This window comes from Vanacampus margaritifer, chromosome 4 (genome assembly GCF_051991255.1).
Source record: "Vanacampus margaritifer isolate UIUO_Vmar chromosome 4, RoL_Vmar_1.0, whole genome shotgun sequence".
NCBI classification, from domain to species: Eukaryota; Metazoa; Chordata; class Actinopteri; order Syngnathiformes; family Syngnathidae; genus Vanacampus; species Vanacampus margaritifer.
This window is the reverse complement of record NC_135435.1, coordinates 16,777,257-16,798,636: the sequence shown is the minus strand read 5'-3', so window position 1 is coordinate 16,798,636 and position 21,380 is coordinate 16,777,257. Positions and strand designations below refer to the sequence as shown.

Here is a 21,380-nt window from a genome sequence, read left to right as displayed (position 1 = left end):
CATGTGTTATTTCAGAAGTGTGTATGAAACTAGTAGCCCCAAGCACTCAAGAAGTAGCTCAGTTGATGAAAGTTAAGTTGAGTGTACAGTATAGTTTCACGGTCAACACTGTGAAGGAAATTATAACTACAATGTGGCCCATGACAAAAATTTGTTTCATGCAATTCATGAATTTTATGTTTATTTTACATTAGTCTTACGTAGAAGAATTTCAAATCAAGATAGAGTTGTGTCTGTCTAAAAACCTTTATTACAACCTAGCAGCAAAATGATTTAACATGGGTTGTGTTTTATTTTTTTAAAGCGCTTCTTGTCATACGTACTTTCGGTGAAACGGGGACTGACCCAGTGGTAAACAAACCTCAAATTTATTACCTATCGAACAAATATTAATTTTCTTCCATTAATTCAATAAACGGATTAAAAATGTGCAAATTGAATGTAAACGTTTATGAGGAAGCTCAACATTTGTAGCCTTGCTCGCAGTTCCCTCCTTTTCGAGCATCTTCTTTTTTGAACATCTCTGGTTCAACACTCACTTCCATAGTCTATGCTGAAGTTACCATTAGCAACTGGGCAGCGCCCGGCTGAGCACTTGCTGCTGTCGTTGAGGACTCGATCGCCTGCATAAATACAGTAGGTAGCAAACGTTCTGTGTGTACATTATTATTGAATAAAATTAGCATACGTCAAGGGACTATGTATCTTAACCGTTCAGTCATAACTTTTCTCTCTCGCTGTTTGACACATCTCTTTGTCGCGGCTAGCTAGTTAGCCGGAAAACGTGCTAGCAAACCTTATCACAATGCACACTGACTCTTCTGTGTATGATTTCTGTCTTATCAGTGGTTAATCATTAAATTGTTTTGCCACGTTCACTTTTAGTTATTCGTGTAAAAATAGAGTGTGGCGTGTTTACTATGTGGCGCATGGTATTAGCAACACAAACAGAGCTAGCCTAACATTACTTAGTGTAAGTTTAAAATGAAACCTGTTTTTCCTCTTCAGAACAACCAAAATTTAGCAGTTTATGCGAAAGCTTTAGGGAGGCTTTAGTTAAACCTCTCACACAGAATAACATTGCTGTCAGGTGCTCCTACCACATTCCAAGTGGCTTTGCATTGACAGTTGACAGGTCTGAACTGAGCTATAAAACACACACACACAAAAAAAACTGTAGATGAAACACCTAAATGTTGGGTCGTTATTCAATCATCTACATGGAGTACAGGGCAACTACTTGTAAGCTCTAGTATAGGTCAGACGTGCGATGACCACTTGTCCATCAAGCTGTTGAGAGGAAATACTGTAAAAAGAAATTGAAAAAAAATTGAATTTTTGTTGTCGTTTTTGTGATTTTTCAGTGGGAAGGTCTCTCTTCCAGACACCAGAAAGGATATCGGCAGTTTGGTGAATTTTCAGTCGGGATGTATGTGAGCGTCACCATGATTTCGACGTAAGGCTGCTGCAAGCGGCGCCGTCATGCTGCCGGGAGTGGGTGTATTTGGGACAGGAAGCACAGCCCGGGTGCTGGTCCCTATGCTAAAAGCTGAGGGCTTCGAGGTCCATGCGCTCTGGGGGAGGAGCGAAGAGGAAGCACGCAGCCTGGCGAAGGAGCTCGGTATCCCGTTTCACACGAGTCGGTCTGATGACGTCCTGCTACACCAAGATGTTGACCTTGTTTGCATCTATATTCCACCCTCAATGACACGGCAGATTGCTGTCAAAGCACTGGGTAAGAGGTCAGAAACACACATGGGACGGATTTTGAACAGTAGTAGTGTGGTAGCCACAGTTGAGGTGTTGAAATTGGAGTTGCCGTGATTCAGTCACGTAATGGGAAATCAGGGTTGGCTAAGCTGACCAGCATGCGCAATATGGAGTAGCGCTATCTCGTTTTCTAATGGAATTCCTGAGTGTTGACCTCGGCTTCCTCTTATAGTGGCAACTTCCTGGCTGAGTGTATCCCACCCACCATGGAGGTCCAAAGCTACCAATCCTTCTTGTCTGTGTATTTATCATGGCACCACAAATCATGTAGCAGGAAGTTGAACATTTGACTAATTGAGTCATATTTGATGGTGAATTGTAATGTATTCGCTTTTGTTGTTTATTATCCGAATAATAATATACTTTTGTCTCTCTGCAGGCATAGGTAAGAACGTCGTCAGCGAGAAAGCTGCGACTGCTGTGGATTCTTTTCAGATGGTGAACGCAGCCAGGTATTACCCCCAGCTGCTCAGCATCATGGGTAACACACTGCGATTCCTTCCCACTTTTGCGGCCATGCGGCAGCTACTGGTCGAGGGATATGTGGGCGAAGTGCAGGTATGTGACGTGCGCGTGTACGGCCCCAGCCTCCTGGACCAGTCGTACGGCTGGACGTGTGAGGACCTGATGGGAGGCGGGGGCCTGCACACGGTGGGCTCGGCCATCATCGACCTTTTAAGCTACCTGACCGGGACGCGGGCCCAGCGCGTTCACGGCCTGCTGCGCACTTTCGTACAGCAAAATGACCGAATCAGAGGCATCCGACGGGTCACCAGCGACGACTTTTGTTTCTTTCAAATGTTGATGGGGCCGTGCTCGGGCGGCGTGTGCTGCACCGTGACGCTCAACTTCAACATGCCGGGTTCCTTTTTGCATGAGGTGATGGTGGTCGGATCCACGGGGAGATTGGTGGCCAGGGGGACGGAACTGTACGGTCAGCGCAACGGGAGCCAACGCGAGGAGCTGTTACTCGGCGACGGCGGCTGGGCGGGACCCGACGTGAAAGACGTTCCTTTGCCCCACCTGCTGGGGTTGGGCGCCATGGTCAAAGCCTTGAGACAGTCCTTCCAGGCACACCAGGAGCGCAGGTTGTGGGCGCGCGGGCCGGTTGCCATGGCACCCACCTTCGAGGACGGCCTGTACGTACAGACGGTAGTAGAGGCCGTGAAACGGTCCAGCTGTAGCGGCGAGTGGGAGTGTGTTGAGATCATGAGCAAAGAGCCCGATCCCAACCACAATTTGTGTGAGGCTCTGCAGAGAAATAAGAACTAATCATCAAAGGCTACACGCAAAAACGTTTGGGCGAAGTTTCATGATGGCCCTAAATTGCCGTATAACCTTTACAAGTGAATTTAATTTGACCTCTAAACCTTTGAACGCACTTGTCCAACTGTCCAATATTTCAATCCAGCACCGCTCGCTCTCTTTAGGCCCGCCCGCCTCTCACTGAGCAATATTGCTGAAATGTCTAAACCTCACATGAGTTATACAAACATTAAAGTTTAGAGAAGGTGAAGGTTATAGGGCACTTTGGGTTCATCCTAAAATTTTCGGTGAAAGCCCGATATTGCTAACTTGTCGAGAGTAATGTATTTTAAGAGTGCTACTACTAAACACGTCTGATAGAACTGGGCCTGAATGTTTTCACTTCCGCCACAGTTTACACTACATGACTACTTGGAGTTTTTTTTTTAATAGAATGTTTTGTTTGAGAAATATGAGGTTTTTCTTCACTATTTGGTTTCTCTATTGAAAAAAAAATATATATGTTATTTTTTTAAGACATAAAGCCTGTAAACTCTTGGGCTATATTTTTCTTTGTTGTTGACATCGGTGTGTTTATTTGAAAAATATCATTGTGCATCCAAGTCCAAGGGCACCTTATTTGAAAGTGTTGATGTGATTTGACTAACAAATTTGAGTTTGTATTGTGACACTGGCAGAATTCTACTGATGTTCCAGTGGCAGAACATTTTGAATGTGTATTCAATTTTTGTCAATTGTAGGTTTTGGGTGGCACGTGGCTAGTGCGCGTCTGCTTCACAGTTAAGAAGTTCTCGACTCAGGCCTTCCTGTGTGTAGTTTACTCCGGCTTTATCCTACTTTACAAAACATGCATCTTAGGTTAAAATCAAGACTCAACGTCTTTTGTCTATATGTGCCCTGCAATTGACTGGCTCCAGCTCACCGGTGATCCCGAACAGGATAGAAAATGTAGATGATATCTGAAATACAAGGGGGCGCTGTGGAATAAGCTATGTATGTATAAGATTTATGTTTTCAGTTGATATGGCTTAAATCCACCAGACAAAAGAGGTTGTAAACAATTTGCGGTCTCCTTCACAAAACAGCGGATGTTTCAGCAATGGTCGGGGAAATCACACTTTCCCAGCAGCAACCACATGCTTGAAAGCATCCTAATTCCATCCGATTGTGGTTAAAATAGCAAGAAGATATTTGGTCGTATAAAACATAAACAACACATTTGGCAAGCAGGGATTTGTTACGCATCGTTTACTGTGAAGGAGGAGCCAAGCAACTCCTATATTTTCTTGCTTCTAAACTTAATCTTGCACCGGTAGAAACCAAGCCCATCAAATCAACCAAGGAGCGACATTTTAATATTGTTGGTTTTTAGATGACCTTTATGGGGTGAAACTCTGTTCTGTTGTTTACGTTTGTTGTCCTTTTAAGCGATTTTTTTGTTGGCTGCAAAAAGATGTTAACTGATGCCTCAAATACACCCTGGAATTGAACCTTTAGATGATGTCATAATTGTCGTACAAGAATCACTCACTGGTATCATTAACGTTTAGTATTCTAATGTTATCAATCAATAACCCCCTTTTCCAACCAACTCAGGCTCTGTAAAGGCTTTTTACTTTTTTTTCCTAACTATCCCAACAGTGCATTAACTGTACTTTACAATTCAGTTTACATGATGTATGCCATATTTCCCAGCTGCATGACATTCCAAACATCTGATTTAGCTTATCTTTTTTGCACTGATACTTTACAATTATTTAACACACAGTGCGCTTTCTCTACTAGCCGGCGCACTGCAACATAATTTAACGTTTGTATAAGGAAGATTGTTTATTTATATTTTGGTGTGGAAAATAATTTCTTGTTCAATCTGTTCTTTTGTCAGTCTGTGAATTTCTGTTGAAGCTGTAATATTTATTACTTGGTTATTTTAGTTTAGTTTTGTTTTTGTAATTCATTCCAGACCATGCCTCTCTGAGCACAGTGTGTTGTGTTTAAGTCGGAACTGCTCATCTGACAGACCTTTAATAAATACAGTTGTATTCATTTAAATATTTTCACTTCTTTCTGCAACTGTCACTAGTTTGAAGCCTTGAAAAGAAATGACTGTTGAACACTAGTACAGCGGTGTTGACCACTGAGTCAATCCATCTGCCACCAATGTTTCTGAAGAATGTCATGTTAAATTTGCTGAAACAAAACTGTCCGAAATGGCGACCAGCTTCAGCTCCTCAACCCGCCAAAATCATTTTTAGACCCAATCTGCTCAAAATCCACAAAAATTCCTGATGGTAGTTTTGGCATACTAGTAGCATCAGCAATGGTATAGTGGCCAAAAAAAAAGCATTACTAGTAAGACACAGACATTCTACTAGTGTGCTGTAGTTCTTGTGTGACGAATTAGTCCATGTATGTTATTTGTCTTCACTAATAGGACAACTTTGATTTACTCATACAACAATTACGTACATGTTACTAGTGAGGCAAAACTTCTCTAATTGACAACTTCATGCAAATAGTACTACTCATGATGTTGTAAAATTCTATTAGTTAACATCTAGTGCTTCGCTATTAGTGCTAGTAGCATGCAGATGTCAATAAATGCAGTTTTTCCTCACTTGTCTTGTACTAACCCAAAAAACAAAATATTCTCGGGTTCAAATAGTCTAATCATTTTACCTGTACATAAAAACATGTACAGGTAAAATGATTTATTTCCCCCAACCGTATTGGCTTTTTTTTTTTTTTTGCAATGTTTTAATAGCATAGGTAATAAAAAGAGGGAAATTATTTTGTATGAGGAAAAGCTGTTTCATTGTGTCATGTAATCTAAACGGCTACAGTTATAAAAAAAAAAATAAATGTTTTTAACATTTTGCTGTTGTTACTGTGGCACCGTCTAGTAGGAACAATAGAGTCACATCAACAGCTTTCAAACATCTAATTTCAGCAGTTTTTGTTTGTTTTGTTTTGTACTTTTAAGTGAAGGAGTTGAATCCCTAGGTTTTATCTGTCAAGACCAGTTTGTTATTTGCATGACCACTAGGGAGCAGTGGAGACATTTTCACGTTAGTTAATAGAAGAAGTCCACGGAGTCTGTCGCTGCGTTGCATATTCGACAAGAAGAGTCTCCATTAAACGACCAGTTCGAACAGTCACAGGCTCACATCAGAACAAATGTTAGGTTTTACGAGAAACAGGACTCGTAAAAGAAGTTTCGTTTGGGATTATTTCAATCACGTCAATCCCGAATCGGTTGTATGTCGCCTATGCAGAAACACACTCTTTAAACGCGAACAAGGTAGCACCACGGGAATGTGGAGACATCTGCGGACACGTCATCCAACCGAGGCGGCCATGGCAGCCAAAAGAGAAAGACGGGGAACCTCCATTTTATCTGACCATGAACAGCAGCCAATGGAAATTGGCAAAGCGCAAGGTACCGGTTCTCAAGTGAAGGGAACGCCATTTATTTTGATCGTACTGATTCCTTAGAATCGGTTCAATAAAATGACTCTTTCAAAAGATTCGTTCGCCGAATCGTTCAGGAGTTCAAGATTCACTCCTGAGGTTCGCATTCACTTGTCGTTACCGACGGACGGTATTACAAAAATATTTTAAAATTAGGAACAGCATTAAACAAATGGGTTTAAAAGAAAAAATACAAATTAAAAGTAAAACATTGTTACCAGTGTTGGATAGTCAAGCTACTTGAAAACGGTCGTTTATTAAACAAATTACAAATTATTCTACAGTAATTAAATATAGCACTACACTGAATTTTCCCCACCAGTGAAATGTTCACAAAAGTCCCAAAACGCTGATAAACATTAAATAAAAATAACCTGTAATGCTTTATTTTGCTGAGCCGATCAATGGAGTTATTGATCAATCGGGCAATTTAAGAAATTACAGCCGATCTTCTGAGTTTGCATAGATGCAAAAATCTTCTAATCCTGGTCCAGCTGATTAGATCGGTGTAAAGTCTACATTGGGAAAATATTCTTGGAGTGATACATATAATTGTGTTTGTGGAATAATAAGAATATTAATCCATCTACTTCTTTTCCTTTCTGCTTTTCCCTTCAGCGGTCGCCACAGCGAATCAGTTTCCTCCATCTAACCCTGTCCTCTACATCCTCTGCTTTCACACCAACTACTTATAGTGGAAATATATAATATATGTCCTGTGTGGCCCACTAGTCCAAACACTGTATTCTCATGACTATTGTGCTTATTAAAAAAATAATTTAGCATCTGCATTTGAATCCAACCGTTTTTTGTTGTTGTTGTTTTTTATGTTAGGCGGCTGACAATTTATCTTGCCATGCCACTTACTGTCAACTGAAAGTAATGTCAAAGTGCCCTCGGGCTTGCATTACGAATGTCACATGACCAAACCCAGATAATAGGTAAGCGTGGTATTAACTGCATCTGTATCTTCTTAATTCTTTCTCTCAAGTGGTGGTGGAACTAGAGGATGAAAATGGTGACCGCACCTCTGTGAAGGAAGATGACATTGATTCTGTGATGAATGGCATCCTTGAAGCTGTACAAGGAGAAAAGCCAGGAGAGGCAGTACTAGAAGCGGTCGGGGATCCATGTCCGTCGAGCGGTAAATATCACCAGCGCAACAGAATCTGGAAACATTTTGAGCCTTTGGGAAGTTTGAATGCTGCTCAGTGTTTGATTTGCAAGAAGAAGATAATGTGCACTGAGGGCAAGCCTAACAACCTGTACCGACACATGGCAAAGACCCACCCGCAAGTGAATCCCCGATCGGGTGAAGCTGTGAATGAAGCGCATGTTAATTCTGAGTTAAACGGTATCCAAGGAGCAGACCAAGGAGAACCTGCGGCAGCAGTACAGGAAGAAGTCATGGTCAAAAATCTGAGTAAATCCCACCGACGCAGTTCAATCTGGAAACTTTTTGAGACTTTGGGCAGTTTGGATGTTGCTCAATGTTTGACTTGCAAAAAGAAGATTAGGTGTCCAGACGGAAAGACCAGCAACCTGCATCGACATGTGTCAAAGAGCCACCCGCATGCGTATCGGCGACTGGGCAAGGCACTGACGCCAGCAAAAATCAAAACGCCATCACATAGTTCCGGCGTTCATCAGGAGTTCACATGTCCAGTAGAGGGAACGGATGAGGAAGAAATTGCAGGTAAGCGTTTATGGTCACCATGGTTAATAAATGTATAGGCTGTCCCAAAAATCACTTGACACTTCCTTTTTTCTTTACCAAGATATTTATCTTCTTTCAGATATGGTCCAGTTTTCAAAGGAAACCACAGCAGATAGGCGCATTTTCAGAAGGGAACGGGAGTTGATCGAAGCATTGAGAAGGACGCAGAAGGAGGAGGCCAAGGCTCTGGAACATCAGAGGAAGCTTGTTGAGCGTCTGCGGGCTGTCAACGCCAGAGAGGCCGGCATGGAGAAGGAGCAAATTGAGTCTCTCAGGAGAGCGCAGCAGGAGGAAGCCAAAGACTTGATGAGACAAAGAGAAGAGCTGGAGGCAGAAAGGGCCAAGCAGAAGATGAGGTGGGAGGAGCTTGAGCAGGAAAAGAAACAGTTGCTGTTGCTCTGCAAAGAACCTGCAACTCTAGCTTTGGATTCCCACCAACAATAATTTATTTTTTGAAACCCATACCATTGTGTACCAATGCAACTTGAGGGCATTAATGTATGTTTTTTTTCTGGCTTATTTCCAGGACAAAACTAAAAATAGGTGAATTTATTTTGACCTTCTCTGAACTTTTGAATGCTGAAACTGTTCAGTGCTACTGTACTTACTGATCTCCAACGAGGTGCTGAGCAGCAAAATTCACATCATAAATCAACTAAATAAAATTGCTGGTTAAAATAGTTTGTATGTAAACAGTCCCCTTTGCTTTTAATCCAACACACTTTGAAAATCATTTGTGATACTTTGATCCCCCCCCCCCCCTTCAAACTGTGTTATACACGCACTACTACACACAAATGTGGGAGTTTTAAAAAAATATATTTTCTGTACTGCTTATTCTGTCGATCACAGGAAATACAGAGACAACATTCTCACTCACATTCACATTATTATTGAGTTGGAAATTGATCTATACTGCCTGGTCACAAGTGAGGCGAATGAGAAAAAGCCTAAAGATTGTCGTTATGAATATCGGGTAATGCATAGGCACTTTGAAGTTTTGTAGCACGACCACTGCACTGTATTGCTTTTAAGTGTAACTATGTTTTTCTTTTTTTATTATGGAATTAAAATGAAGTTCCAGTATGGTTCACTGTGGGGCGTAGGCGTACTATCAAGCGTAATACTGTACAGCCACACTGCGCATGCGTATTATTTTTTTTTAACCCATTTTTTTTCTTACAGGTAAAACTTGGTCCAAACTGTCCCATTTAAGATGTTAAAATGTTATGCTTGTAATTTACACCACGCACAGCCAATGTCTGTGTTTCACCTTATTTCAAGCACGTAAAAGGTGGCCAAATTTAGAAGGCGCGCCTAACAGCCAGCCAGCAGGGAATAATATTGAAGACGTAGTTGAAGATGGCTGACAGTGTTTCCGTCCCAACGAAAAGATGCGATTCTGGAAATCTATCCGCTGTAAGCATGGACGCAATTTCTGCCCTCACAGAACTGGACGATCTGGAGAGAGTTTATCAGCAACTCTGCGTGGAAGAGGTTCGTAGAAAATGACATTTAGTGACATTAAAACAGTGAGAAGTACGCTTGACGTGTACACTCATTGTCGGCTATGTTAGGTAAACTTCCGGATGTGGGCTCGCGTGGTTTCATCCTCACTTTACCACGGAAAATAAGACCAAATGCTATTATGTTGCATGGTGATATTTTGGAGACAATGCAGAGAAGAAAGGCAGCGTCGTGTGGCGTCTCAGGTCTATACTAGCTACTTGCTAATCAGAGGTCTGAACTCTCAAGTATTGTTCAATTCAAGAGCTGTACAGTATAAATATCTACCTTATAACGATGCAACAATGTAGCGTTTGTCCATTTCATTTAAACTCTACGACCCACCTTTGTGCAGTCGCGGATTAGCATGGACTTGACATCAAGCAGCAGTTTGGCAAATGTGAACAATCCTTCAAGAATGAGGACAAACATAGATCAAATAGTATTTGTACGCTGTGTATTCTGAACAACCATATGACATAACTGACTTAAGTCTGCTTGCTTAATGCCAACACACAATGAAAAACAATATAGACGGACTCTCAAGAAACTAGCATCAATGTCCTGGTGTTACAGTCCTAAAGCAACTCATATTTCAACCTAAATGGTGCTGCAATATGTATAAATACAATATAACATATATTATTTCTTCTCTGTGGAAAAACAACTGGTTTTAACAACAAACAAACAATTGAGCAGTTGTGACCGTCTTCTTCAATAAATCAGGATGCATCTTTTACTGACCCTTAGTGGGCAAGGCGTGCACACCAGGAGTAGCACAATAAGTTAATTATGATGCACACGCACTGTTAAAATTCTATTTAATTAATTCACGGTTTTATACATAAAAATACTGTGCTGTTTTCTTTTTTTTTATGGTACTAACATTTTGGGGGTGTTTTATTGGGGCCTGAAACTGATTAATTTCAATGACAAAGTGTTTTGAGTTGCAAGTATTGTTACAGAACAAATTAAACTTGATTGTAACATTTGCCTTTTAACGCTGCTCGCCTGTTTGGTCATTTCTCTTGGGTTTGGTTTAGAAAGCAGTGGAGTTTGAACTGGAACGGCTGATGGGGCAGGAGGGAACCATTCACACAAAGATGCTGGCACTTCAGAGGATGGGGTAAAAATTTCAGCCCCCTAAAGACTACACTGACACTTGGACTTATTTTACATAAGAAAATCTAAGATGACATGGCATATTGGCATGTGTTGCTTCTGCGCTTCTCAGGCCCAACCTACAGTTGATTGGAGGAGATGCCAACCAGCTGTCCGGCATGATCACATTTACCTGCAGCCTAGCAGAAAATGTCAGCCGCAAAGTCAGACAGCTAGACCTGGCTAAGGTACGATACACACATCTGCTACCATAGCCAAAATGATCAATAGCATTCAGTTAACATTTATATTTATTTAGGTAACGAAAAATTTGTGTGCATGGTAGACATCACTAAGAAGCTAATTTAAATATATGGGCATCTCAAAGATAGAACCTCCAGTATTATAATTTTTGTAAATGTTAATGAAATTGATTTATGATTTTATAGACACGGCTGTATAACGTCATCCAGCGTGCTGACGACATCCTGGATCTGAAGTTCTGCACGGACGGCGTTCAGACAGCTCTGCAAAATGAAGATTATGAACAGGCGGCTGCCCACATCCACAGATACCTTTCTCTGGATCAGTCGGTCATTGAGCTGAGCAGGCAGGGAGAAGAAAGTATGCAGAAAAACTCTTAACTCTAACAAAATAGTAGCGTCAAGTCAACTCACGGGGTGGCCATTTTGCCACCTGGTGGTGACTGAAAATGACATTACAATGCCTAAGGGCTCAGGTAACAACGGCTCACCTGTTTCCTGGTTTGGGTTAGGTGATGTTGGCAAGCTGAACCCTTAGGCACTGGGATGTCATTTTCAGTTGACAGCAAGTGGCCATATGAGGCAAAATGGTAGACCCTGAGATGGATAAAAATCTGGGGGGGGGGTTCTGCTTAAATCATATTCCAAAAACGAATACGGTATTGTGTCAGAGCAAATCTTTTGTATCTTGTTTTTCTCTAATATTCCTCCTATTCTTACACAGGCTGCACTGTGGATGCCAGTCTCCTCCTTCTGCAGGAGGCTGAGAAAAAACTAAAGGTCATCGTAGCTGACAAGTTGGATGAAGCTGTGGCAGCGGTGGACCTGGCGCAGGTGGAGAGGTTTTTCAAGATCTTCCCCCTGCTGGGCCTTCACGAGCAGGGCCTCGCCCGCTTTGGACAGTACCTCTGCAGTCAGGTCAGTAGGGAATCGGGGAAATGGAAATGTGTGGTCAGAGGGTGTGAATTGGATGTCTCACACACACTGTCACACACAGCTTGCATCCAAAGCTGAAGAGAACCTGCTCTTAGCCACAGGAGCAGACTTGGGCGAGAAAAGAGCTCCACTCATATTTGCAGATACTCTGACACTTTTGCTTGAAGGTCAGTATACACATTTGATATCATGGTAAGGTACCTTTGTGACTTACATAAATAATTTTTAACTAGACAATGTCCATGTAAACAGCAAAATGTGAGCTTGCTGACAGGGTGGACAATTTTTGGGCATAACACTGTACAATTGTTAAAGTATGACAAAAGTATGTTTTAGGGCAACATATGAATACATATATTTTTTTCAATGAGGGGGTAATATTCCAAGAAAAAAATTCCGAGAAAAAAACTTGAATATTTGCAACATTGTAAAGTGGCAAATTTGCGAGGAAAAAATCGTATTCCGAGGGAGAAAAAACTCACAAATTTACAAGAAAAAAATATTTGCGGCATTACAAAGTGGCAAATTTGTGAGAGAAAAAATCATATACATACTTTTTTAGAGAAGGTGGTAATATTCTGAGAAAAAACTCACTTTACAAGAAAAAAACGCTAATATTTGCGACATGGAGGCAGCAAATTTGCAAGAAAAAACTCAAAAATGTACACAAAAAAAACCTAGAATATTTACGGCATTATAAATTGGCAAATTTGGGGGAGAGAAAAATTGTGTAAATATATAGTTTTTATTGAGAGGGTGGTAATATTTAGAGGGAAAAAACACTAAGATTTGCAACATTATAGAGGTGGCAAATTTTTGAGAGAGAAAAATCACAAATTATTTCGAGAGTGTGGTAATATTCTGAGAAAAAATCACAAAATTAGGAGAACATTTTATAATATTTGCGACATTATAAATTGGCAAGTTTGGAAGAAAAAAATGTTTAAATCTCTTATTTTTTTTGAGAGAGTGGTAACATTTTGAGAAAAAATGTACAAATTTACGAGAAAAAATGCAAATATTTGTGACATTATGGTAAGTAGTAAATTCGTGAGGGGGAAAAAATTCACGAGAATAAACTTAAATATTTGTGACATTCTTAAGTGACTAATTTGCGAGAAAAGACTCACAAACAAATTTCCCACTTTATAATGTCACAAATATTAGCAATTTTTTTTTTTGTAAGTTTTTTTCTCAGAATATTAGCGCCCCCTGCCAATTTGTCCATCTTGAGCCATGACGGACCCACAAGGAATCACAGAAAACCCATGGCTGCACAATGCCATTTTCTAAGTATACCTGGCTGTTTATAAGTGTGACTTGGTAAAAAAATATTCGAGTAGGCTACGTGTATTTCTCAGAGTTTCTGAGTTTTGTTCTTGCAAATCTACAAGTTTACTTCTCTTAAACCTGCGAGTTTTCCCTTCTAAAAATGTCGAATTAAAGCAACACATTAAAAGATTTCCGTCCAGTGCCATATACCATATATTAAACAAACCATGCTCATTTGCAGGCATTGCTCGTGTTGTTGAGACCCATCAGCCTATCGTAGAGACGTATTACGGTCCAGGTCACCTCTACACACTCATCATTCACTTGCAGCAGGAATGTGACCAACAGACGCAGAAGATAGTGGACAGGTTCATGCAGCAAAGAGGATACCTCGGAAAAGTACGCATCTCAATGACATTGAGGCTTATGTCTTTTATTATAACGCCTTCGGAATGCTGGCTGTAGTTTCAGATTGTCCAGAGCAGCATGATGAAGAGCGTGCCTGGGGAGAGAATCGAGCCCAGGTACTGTTTGGGTCTACACTCACCAGCCATAATAATAAGTACACCTAACTAGATCCCATTGTCAAAAACTTGATGCAAGCACTCAAAATTGTTCTAATATTTTGGTTACCATGTTTAGCTCTGTGACAGAAGCAAAAATATTGGAATCGGTGGGATGCCTAGTAATTGTATCTGCCGTCCAACAGGGAGCTGGACCCTGTATTGGCAGAAGTCACTTTAATGAACGCCAGGGCGGAACTTTACTTACGCTTTCTGCGGCGACGTATTATGGCCGACTTTGAAGTTGGCGACCAGAGCGTCACACCAGGTAAGTTATACAAGTACATGAGCATGTGTTTGTATGTTTGTCATGTCAAATTTCGTCATGGATGGATGTGTGTGTGTGTGCGTGTGTCAGAACATCACCAGAATGTGGAGAAGTTGCTTAAACATTGCGTGCTGAGCAGGAACATGCAGGAGCTGATCGGCTACTATGTTCCTATGGAGGAGTACTACATGAGGGAGTCTGTCAACAAGGTTCGCTACTCTGTTTTATTTAAAAGAAAAAAATATTATAGTTCGATAGATAGATAGATTGGGAGCGCTGTTCATGTTGTACATGATTTGGCCACTTAGGGGCAGTGTGGTTCAAATACACTCTTGTTGCCACTTTATAGAGTAGATGAAAAAAGTTGTGTCAATACACGTTTTTGTTTTTTTTGCAGTGTAGGAAGAGAATATGCCTGTGGGTAATGTTAAGATACTTCTCTGTATACATTCCTGCAGCATTTTCTTTTAATTTTTATGAATAGCCGTTCTTTTGAGTGATAAAAGTGTCGTGAGTAGCGCGCTAAATAGCGTTAGCGAGTCAATGGGGCTTTCCATTGTGCATTAGCCTTTAGCTAACTACGTTCTGAAAACAAGCTAAACAAAGTGTGTTTTAAAAGACGCGACTGATTCCTTTATATTATGGTACGGGTAATTATTTTCTAGTCATAGAGATGTACAATTTTATGAAAACAAATTGTATTGCATTTAATTACTTAAACTGTGTACCATTTAGTCTTCTTTTTTTTTTCTTACCAGGCTGTTACAATGGACACGTATGAGAAAAGTCAACTGACATCCAGCATGGTGGATGATTGTTTCTACATCGTAAAGAAGTGCATCAGTCGAGCTCTGTCCAGCTCCAGCATCGACTGTCTTTGCGCAATGATCAACCACGCCAACTCGGTGCTCGAGTCCGACTTCAGGTAAGTAGTTTTGAAACACTTTAAATCAACAGTGGCTTATCATTTTCCTTGCTGGGAGGGTCTCATGGTTTCCCCCCTTTCCCCTTACCTGCCAGGGAGGTGTTGTACAACAAGCTGAGGCAGGGCTTCCCAGCCACCACACTGCAGGACATCCAGCGCGGCGTCAGCAGTGCGGTCAGCCTGATGCAGAGCAGCTTACAGCAGGGCAAGTTCAACACCGAGTTCAACATTGACAGCGCTGAAAATGCCAAGGCTGCTTTTTTGGTGAGATCAATATCGTGGTTCTTAGAAGTTGTTATGAAAATTATATATTAGCCTGTCTTGGAAAAAGTTTGGAATTTTTAAAGCGACTGAACGTAGAATATTCCTTTTCAAATCGCTACTGCCACATGCTGATGAAAAATGAAACCGCACATACCGTTCTTCACATACACACCACGCACGTTACGTCACATCCGCGAGACAGAGCGCCGGAAATTCTAACCCGAATCCAGTCTGAAACCTATTGGCCAGAAGCTTGCAGGATTACCCATTGTGAACAGCTAAGGTGTTAAGTTACTAATTAGAAGTCATAAATGGTCTAATAAAAAGTTTTTTTTGGGGGTCCGTATTGCAGCTTTAAGGTGACCATTTAACATTTTAATTGAATTCAATAGTTGGGGCAAAAAATAAAAACTCAATTTGTAGAATTTTCCCGCCATTTTTTTTTTTTTTACCATGTGCCGCCATTTTGAAATTTTTAAAAATAGTGAAATTTCAATTAAATGTATACTGCTACTATTTGAACATTATTTGTTTCCGGGTATTTCTTTGCATCAAATGAATGTTCGGGGGCTGTCATTCATATTAGAAAAGGTCATTGAATTCTCCCCCCAAGTTTGACTGTGCCACCATTTTGAATTTATAGAAAATAGTGACATTTGAACAGAAGATATCGCCTATTATGTTTTTTGGCTTTTTTCGACACAAATGATGCATAGCCAGTTGTATTTCGCGTTCATATACACTCTCAATTTTTTTTTAAATATTTACCACAAATTTTTCTTGTTCCAACTTTTCTGAGGTTCAGGATACATTCCACTTGTCATAGTGATCCTTATTCATGATTAGAACCCTCAGATGGCTCAAACATAGGGTAACGTCCCCTTTCAAGGTCATAGGAGTACATAATATTGTAATCACAGATGCACACAAATCAACACTGGGCAGTAATGACATGGAAGTAATAATACATGAATAAAATCAATATTAAACAATTTCAGTAAGATTAGAGCTTAATTACTGTGACGTTTGTCAATGTCAGGTGACGCTCAATAACGCGGAGGTGTGCAGTGAGAACATCTCAACTCTGAAAAGGAACCTGGAGGTAACGCTTGTATAATGTGCCTCAATTGTCTCGGTATTCCTCCACTTAATCTGGATTTTGGATCCCGTGTGCAGAACGACTGCTCCAAGATGTTCAGCCAAGGGGCCAGTCCCGGTGACCGAGCCAAGATTGAGAGCTGCTTGTCCGACCTCGACAACACATCCACAAAGTTCAAGGACCTTTTGCAGGTTAGTGGCACAAAAACGCGCATTGGAGCTTCTTCTTTAGCATGGCTGGAATATTATAAAAGCTCTGTACGTGTTCCCATGCTTGATTTCGCATTCTTAGGAAGGCCTGACCGAGCTGAACACGACAGCCATAAAGCCGCAAATCAAACCCTGGATCAGCGGCTTCCTGTCCATCTCGCACAACATAGAGGAGGTCATACAATCTTACCACAGACAGCAAATGCCCTTGAAGCAACCCCCGTAACCGCCGCTGTCGCTTACAGGAGGAGTTCAATGACTACGAGGCAAACGACCCCTGGGTGCAGCAACTCATCGTCAACTTGGAGCAGCTGATGGTGGAGTTCAAGGTGGCAGCACCTTTTGCGAAAAACCAAAGCGTCCTCATGATTTTTTTACCGTATTCTACTTTCTCAACAGGTCAAACTATTCCAACATATTCACAAAATTCAGGACAATGTTGGACATTGCATTTCAAATTTTAAAAAAATACTGTTATTTCCAGTATTACATATTCTATGTACACACATTTTAAATTTAAAAAGTCAACCGCACCAAAAAAAATTCTTGACAATAATAAGTTCGATGCAGCCACACTAGTCTAAATATGGTATTCTGGTTAATATTGCGTTAGTGGAATATGAGTTAAGAATCAAAATCCAGTTGTTTTTATCCATATCAGAAGGCGGCCATTTTGCCACTTGCTGTCGAGTGAAAATGACATCACAGTTGCTCAGGGCTCAGGCAACGACCAATCACGGCTCACCTGTTTTCTGAAGCTGAGCTGTGATTGGTTGTTACCTGAGACCTAAACAACTGTGATGTAATTTTCCCTCAACAGCAAGTGACAAAATGGCCGCCCCCTGAGATGGATAAAAACGGTTGGATTTTGCTTCATAACTCTTTCCCCACAAATGTAATATTAATCAGAATGTCATGTTTAGGGCAGCACGGTGGCTGACTGGTTAGCACGTCCGCCTCCCAGTGCAGAGGACGTGAGATCGAGTCCGGGCTTCGGCCTGCCTGGGTGGAGTTTGCATGTTCTCCCCGTGCTTGCGTGGGTTTTCACCGGGTACTCTGGTTTCCTCCCACATTCCAAAGACATGCATGGCAGGTTAATTGAACACTCCAAATTGTCCCTAGGTGTGATTGTGAGTGTGGTTGTTCGTCTCTGTGTGCCCTGCGATTGGCTGGCAACCAGTTCAGGGTGTACCCCACCTACTGCCCGAAGCCAGCTGGGATAGGCTCCAGCACCCCCGCGACCCTTGTGAGGAAAAGCGGCCAAGAAAATGGATGGATGGATGGATGTCATGTTTAGACTAGAGAGGTCACATATAACATATTGTCAAAAAATGTTTAAAGGGATACTTGACTCATTGAGCCATTTTCAGCAGAAAAAAACATATTTGACCAGAATGAATTTAATAACTTAATTATTTTTCTTGTACAATTAATAACTTAAAACAAAGTTTTCCACTTGCTGTCGATTGAAGATGACATCACCTGTGCTGAGGACGTAGGCAATGACCAATCACGGCTCACCTGTTTTCTAGGTTTGGCCCGCAAACTTAGCCATGATTGGTCGTTACCTACGTTTTCACCTCAGGTGATGTCATCGTCAGTCGACAGCATGTGGAAAAAATTGTATTTAAAGGTATTAATTAATTGGACATAAAAAATAATGAAGTTACCACAATATTAACTTTTTGTTGCTGAAAATGGCAATGACTTCCCTTTCAAAAAATTTGTCACAGTAAAATTCACAAATTCCAACCGACTCAAATCATTCCAACAAAATATGCATCCCATTGAGCACATCTATTTCCCACATGACCTCATCCTTCCACATTTGACCTTGCTCTCCATCTGCTCACCAGACGAGCCTCTCTCCTGTCATCTACGACACGCTCACCAGCCTGATGACCAGCTTGATATCCATCGAGATGGAGAAGACGGTCCTCAAGTGCTCATTCAGCAGGGTGAGGATCCGGGCTCGGCCACAAGGTGGCGCCGAGCACCTCGCGCAGCAAGCGTCGCTGACGTACAAAGGATGAAAAAACCTTCAGCAATAATTGATGAAGACCCGCATAGGGAGAAAGCCTCTGGCGTGATACGCTCTCTCCATTTCCAACAATGTGTTTATTGGTGGTATATAAATAGAAAAGCACTGCAAAGAGCTGGTAATATTAGAAGCATTTGGGGAGTGCGCGTGAATGAAAATCTTTGCTACAGTGATTAAGTGCTGGCGTTTTTCATGCAGCTGGGAGGCTTGCAGTTTGATAAAGAGCTTCGGTCTCTCGTGGCCTATCTCACCACCGTCACCACCTGGACCATCAGGGACAAGTTCGCTCGGCTCACGCAGATGGCCACCGTCCTTAACCTGGAGCGGGTAATTGACCTTAAGATAAACACCACGCACACTCCTGTAACAAAATTAAGATTAAGAAAATAATAATACAATTATTCATTTTTATGGTCTATCTATCACTGTACTTTGTTTCTGTGTCCCATAGGTAACGGAGATCTTGGACTACTGGGGGCCAAACTCGGGCCCTCTGACGTGGCGCTTGACCCCGGCGGAGGTGCGGCAGGTTCTAGCACTGCGCATTGACTTTCGAAGCGAGGATATCAAGAGGCTGCGACTGTGACCTGCCGACCAACGAGCTGCGCTTTTGTGATGCATTTCGTAAAGACAATACAGTTGACAAAAAAAAAAAAATCAGGTCAGGCAAACTTCTTGTTGGATATTTGCTGCACTCGTGGGTGTTGGAAGACCTTGAAGTCACCTTGTGGAATATTACTTGAGGGAAAGTATCTGACATTTGCTGTACTTAAATAATGGTAGGATGTAAATGTACGAGAGTATTGGAGGGGGGATAATTGAGTCTAGAATTTTGATCTTAAAAAAAATTCACATAGCCTGGCCAACCATGTATGTGTAAAAAGCTCATAACTAAAAAGAAAACTGACCTTTTGATGATGAATTAATTAAATTTTCCTTTATGTGCTTCTTCACATTGGACAGGAAATTTTCCTCATACCAGTATTTATGTCACTTCAGGTCGGCATTAGAGGTGCCCCATCCAATGTATGAAATACTTTCCTGTAAACCCGGCCTTGCTTGCGTGTTTGGAGTTATTTGAAGGTTTGTCTCAGTCTTTGCTTTAACTCCGAAACGTCAATTACTGTATAGCTAATTTGGATGTTAAGTCAGGTTTCGAACTCCTCTTGAAAACCATTAAAGAAATTTCCATTGGTAAAGGAAAGAAACTCAGGTGATTACAGTGGATTCCAAAATACCCGTACACTTTAGGAATTAACATACACATTTGTCATACCAAGCAAAATAACCACATGGCTGAAGCACATGCTAAGCTAAAATAAGATTAAGGTTGCTAATTCGTAAATAACATTTACTGGCTAATTTAGCATTGACATTTAGAATCTTAGTAATAGCGTGATGCGAATGGCTAAGCTATTAACTAGAGCAAGGGTCGCCAACCTTTTTGAAACGAAGAGCTACTTAACTCTTTGACTGCCAAAAACGTTAAATAACGTTTAGTAAAATCCTATGGAGGAGTGCCAAAGACGTTAAAAGATGTTTGTTTCAAAACAGAGGTGAAACTAACCATTTTCTATTGTTGATTACTGAAAAACGGAATATGGTAGAAATTTTTTTTTCTGAAGAAAGATGAGAGTCCAATCTTTCATTTGGTAGTATGTGTGTTTCCATAGTCCAAACACATAATTTTCTGTGGACCTTGAAAGATCAGTCAAAATGCTTAAATCGGCTGGCACCCACGGCATCCCTTTTCTGAAAACGTCTGGCAGTCAAAGAGTTAAGGGTACTGATTACTACCATCTACCATCTTGCTACACCCATCTCAAAGAGAAAAAAAATGCTTGAATTTTCTTTAAATATCGTTAATAATAATGAACAATATTCATTTATGTGAAGACACTAACATGTTAATGATTATTTTTTTTTCATAATTAGGAAACAAAAGTCAAGACACAACACTTAAAATTTTTAAATGGTCACTTCTACAACATTCCTAGAAAATCACAATACTCCATCACTGCACCACGTTGATCACCCCTGAACTAGGCTAACATGTAACTAACACTTGAAAATATGAACCATTACACGTTAGCATATTAGTATTAGCATGTACACAATTAGTGAAACTTTTTTTGCTGCGGTTGGGAATGAGGGTTTCTCTCCATTTGGGTAAAAGTTTTGTCACTTGGGTTTTTTGTTTGTATAACTGCATTTTCTGGTTTACCACTTCTTTTCTCTGAGTGATCTACTTCCTGTCATTTGCGGTTAGAAATTGACAGAACAGGGTGTGTACATTTATCCTCTTTTGAGGCCATTGTGGTCGTTTTATTTAGGAAATGTTAGCAGAAATCATCATCATAACGGAGTAATGTACAGATCAGTGCGACTTCCACCTAAGTGCAGCAACAAATGCGCTCTAACTTGCGAGGCTGGTATCAATCTGGCGCAGGTCGTGACCTACATGTGACTGAGCGCTCGTGTTAAATATGAGAAGAGTTCTTCAACGTGTAATTAAAAGCTCTATTAATGGTGTCGCGCGGGGAGTTAGCAGCCTGCTAACCTGTAATTGCGCAAAAGGAGGCCGCCCCGCCAAGGCGCAGCGGCGCGGTAATGAACATCACAGCCATTAAAGTGACAGAAGCGGGTCAGACAGCTGATCCCGCCGAGTCATTCAATAAAGGAATGGCCGCTCGTCCGTGAGGATAGAAC

General features: G+C 41.1%; 3 protein-coding genes across 5 annotated transcripts; all 3 read left to right on the top strand.

Moving 5' to 3' along the window:
• Window positions 1-502: 502 nt before the first annotated feature.
• Window positions 503-5,088, top strand: gfod2 (glucose-fructose oxidoreductase domain containing 2). 2 transcript variants are annotated; one of them, XM_077564551.1, is made up of 3 exons: window positions 503-636; window positions 1,365-1,735; window positions 2,150-5,088. In XM_077564551.1, exons 2-3 carry the CDS (start codon window positions 1,483-1,485, stop codon window positions 3,040-3,042), a joined length of 1,146 nt encoding a protein of 381 aa, XP_077420677.1. In that variant the 5' UTR covers window positions 503-636; window positions 1,365-1,482; the 3' UTR covers window positions 3,043-5,088. The 2 variants fall into 2 exon arrangements, with proteins under 2 accessions (XP_077420677.1, XP_077420678.1); XM_077564552.1 differs by having other exon boundaries at window positions 545-640.
• A 1,021-nt stretch (window positions 5,089-6,109) lies between these two features.
• Window positions 6,110-9,310, top strand: LOC144050735 (uncharacterized). 2 transcript variants are annotated; one of them, XM_077564287.1, is made up of 3 exons: window positions 6,110-6,475; window positions 7,499-8,203; window positions 8,286-9,310. In XM_077564287.1, exons 1-3 carry the CDS (start codon window positions 6,214-6,216, stop codon window positions 8,666-8,668), a joined length of 1,350 nt encoding a protein of 449 aa, XP_077420413.1. In that variant the 5' UTR covers window positions 6,110-6,213; the 3' UTR covers window positions 8,669-9,310. The 2 variants fall into 2 exon arrangements, with proteins under 2 accessions (XP_077420413.1, XP_077420414.1); XM_077564288.1 differs by having other exon boundaries at window positions 6,112-6,475; window positions 8,304-9,310.
• Window positions 9,311-9,400: 90 nt separating this feature from the next.
• cog4 (component of oligomeric golgi complex 4) lies at window positions 9,401-19,624 on the top strand. Its single transcript, XM_077564286.1, has 19 exons — window positions 9,401-9,721; window positions 10,774-10,856; window positions 10,965-11,079; window positions 11,281-11,455; window positions 11,819-12,012; window positions 12,092-12,197; window positions 13,544-13,701; window positions 13,768-13,826; window positions 14,012-14,133; window positions 14,224-14,342; window positions 14,892-15,058; window positions 15,154-15,322; window positions 16,362-16,424; window positions 16,499-16,612; window positions 16,713-16,805; window positions 16,876-16,959; window positions 18,487-18,588; window positions 18,870-18,998; window positions 19,123-19,624. Exons 1-19 carry the CDS (start codon window positions 9,587-9,589, stop codon window positions 19,255-19,257), a joined length of 2,322 nt encoding a protein of 773 aa, XP_077420412.1. The 5' UTR covers window positions 9,401-9,586; the 3' UTR covers window positions 19,258-19,624.
• Window positions 19,625-21,380: the final 1,756 nt, after the last annotated feature.

Coding starts and splice junctions, on each gene's coding strand:
- gfod2 (XM_077564551.1), top strand. CDS start 1,483: ATGCTGCCGGGAGTGGGTGTATTTGGGACAGGAAGCACAGCCCGGGTG. Junction 1,736..2,149: donor GATTGCTGTCAAAGCACTGG/GTAAGAGGTCAG, acceptor GTCTCTCTGCAG/GCATAGGTAAGAACGTCGTC.
- LOC144050735 (XM_077564287.1), top strand. CDS start 6,214: ATGTTAGGTTTTACGAGAAACAGGACTCGTAAAAGAAGTTTCGTTTGG. Junction 6,476..7,498: donor GGAAATTGGCAAAGCGCAAG/GTACCGGTTCTC, acceptor CTTTCTCTCAAG/TGGTGGTGGAACTAGAGGAT. Junction 8,204..8,285: donor GGATGAGGAAGAAATTGCAG/GTAAGCGTTTAT, acceptor TTCTTTACCAAG/ATATTTATCTTCTTTCAGAT.
- cog4 (XM_077564286.1), top strand. CDS start 9,587: ATGGCTGACAGTGTTTCCGTCCCAACGAAAAGATGCGATTCTGGAAAT. Junction 9,722..10,773: donor AGCAACTCTGCGTGGAAGAG/GTTCGTAGAAAA, acceptor GGTTTGGTTTAG/AAAGCAGTGGAGTTTGAACT. Junction 18,589..18,869: donor TCAAGTGCTCATTCAGCAGG/GTGAGGATCCGG, acceptor TTTTTCATGCAG/CTGGGAGGCTTGCAGTTTGA.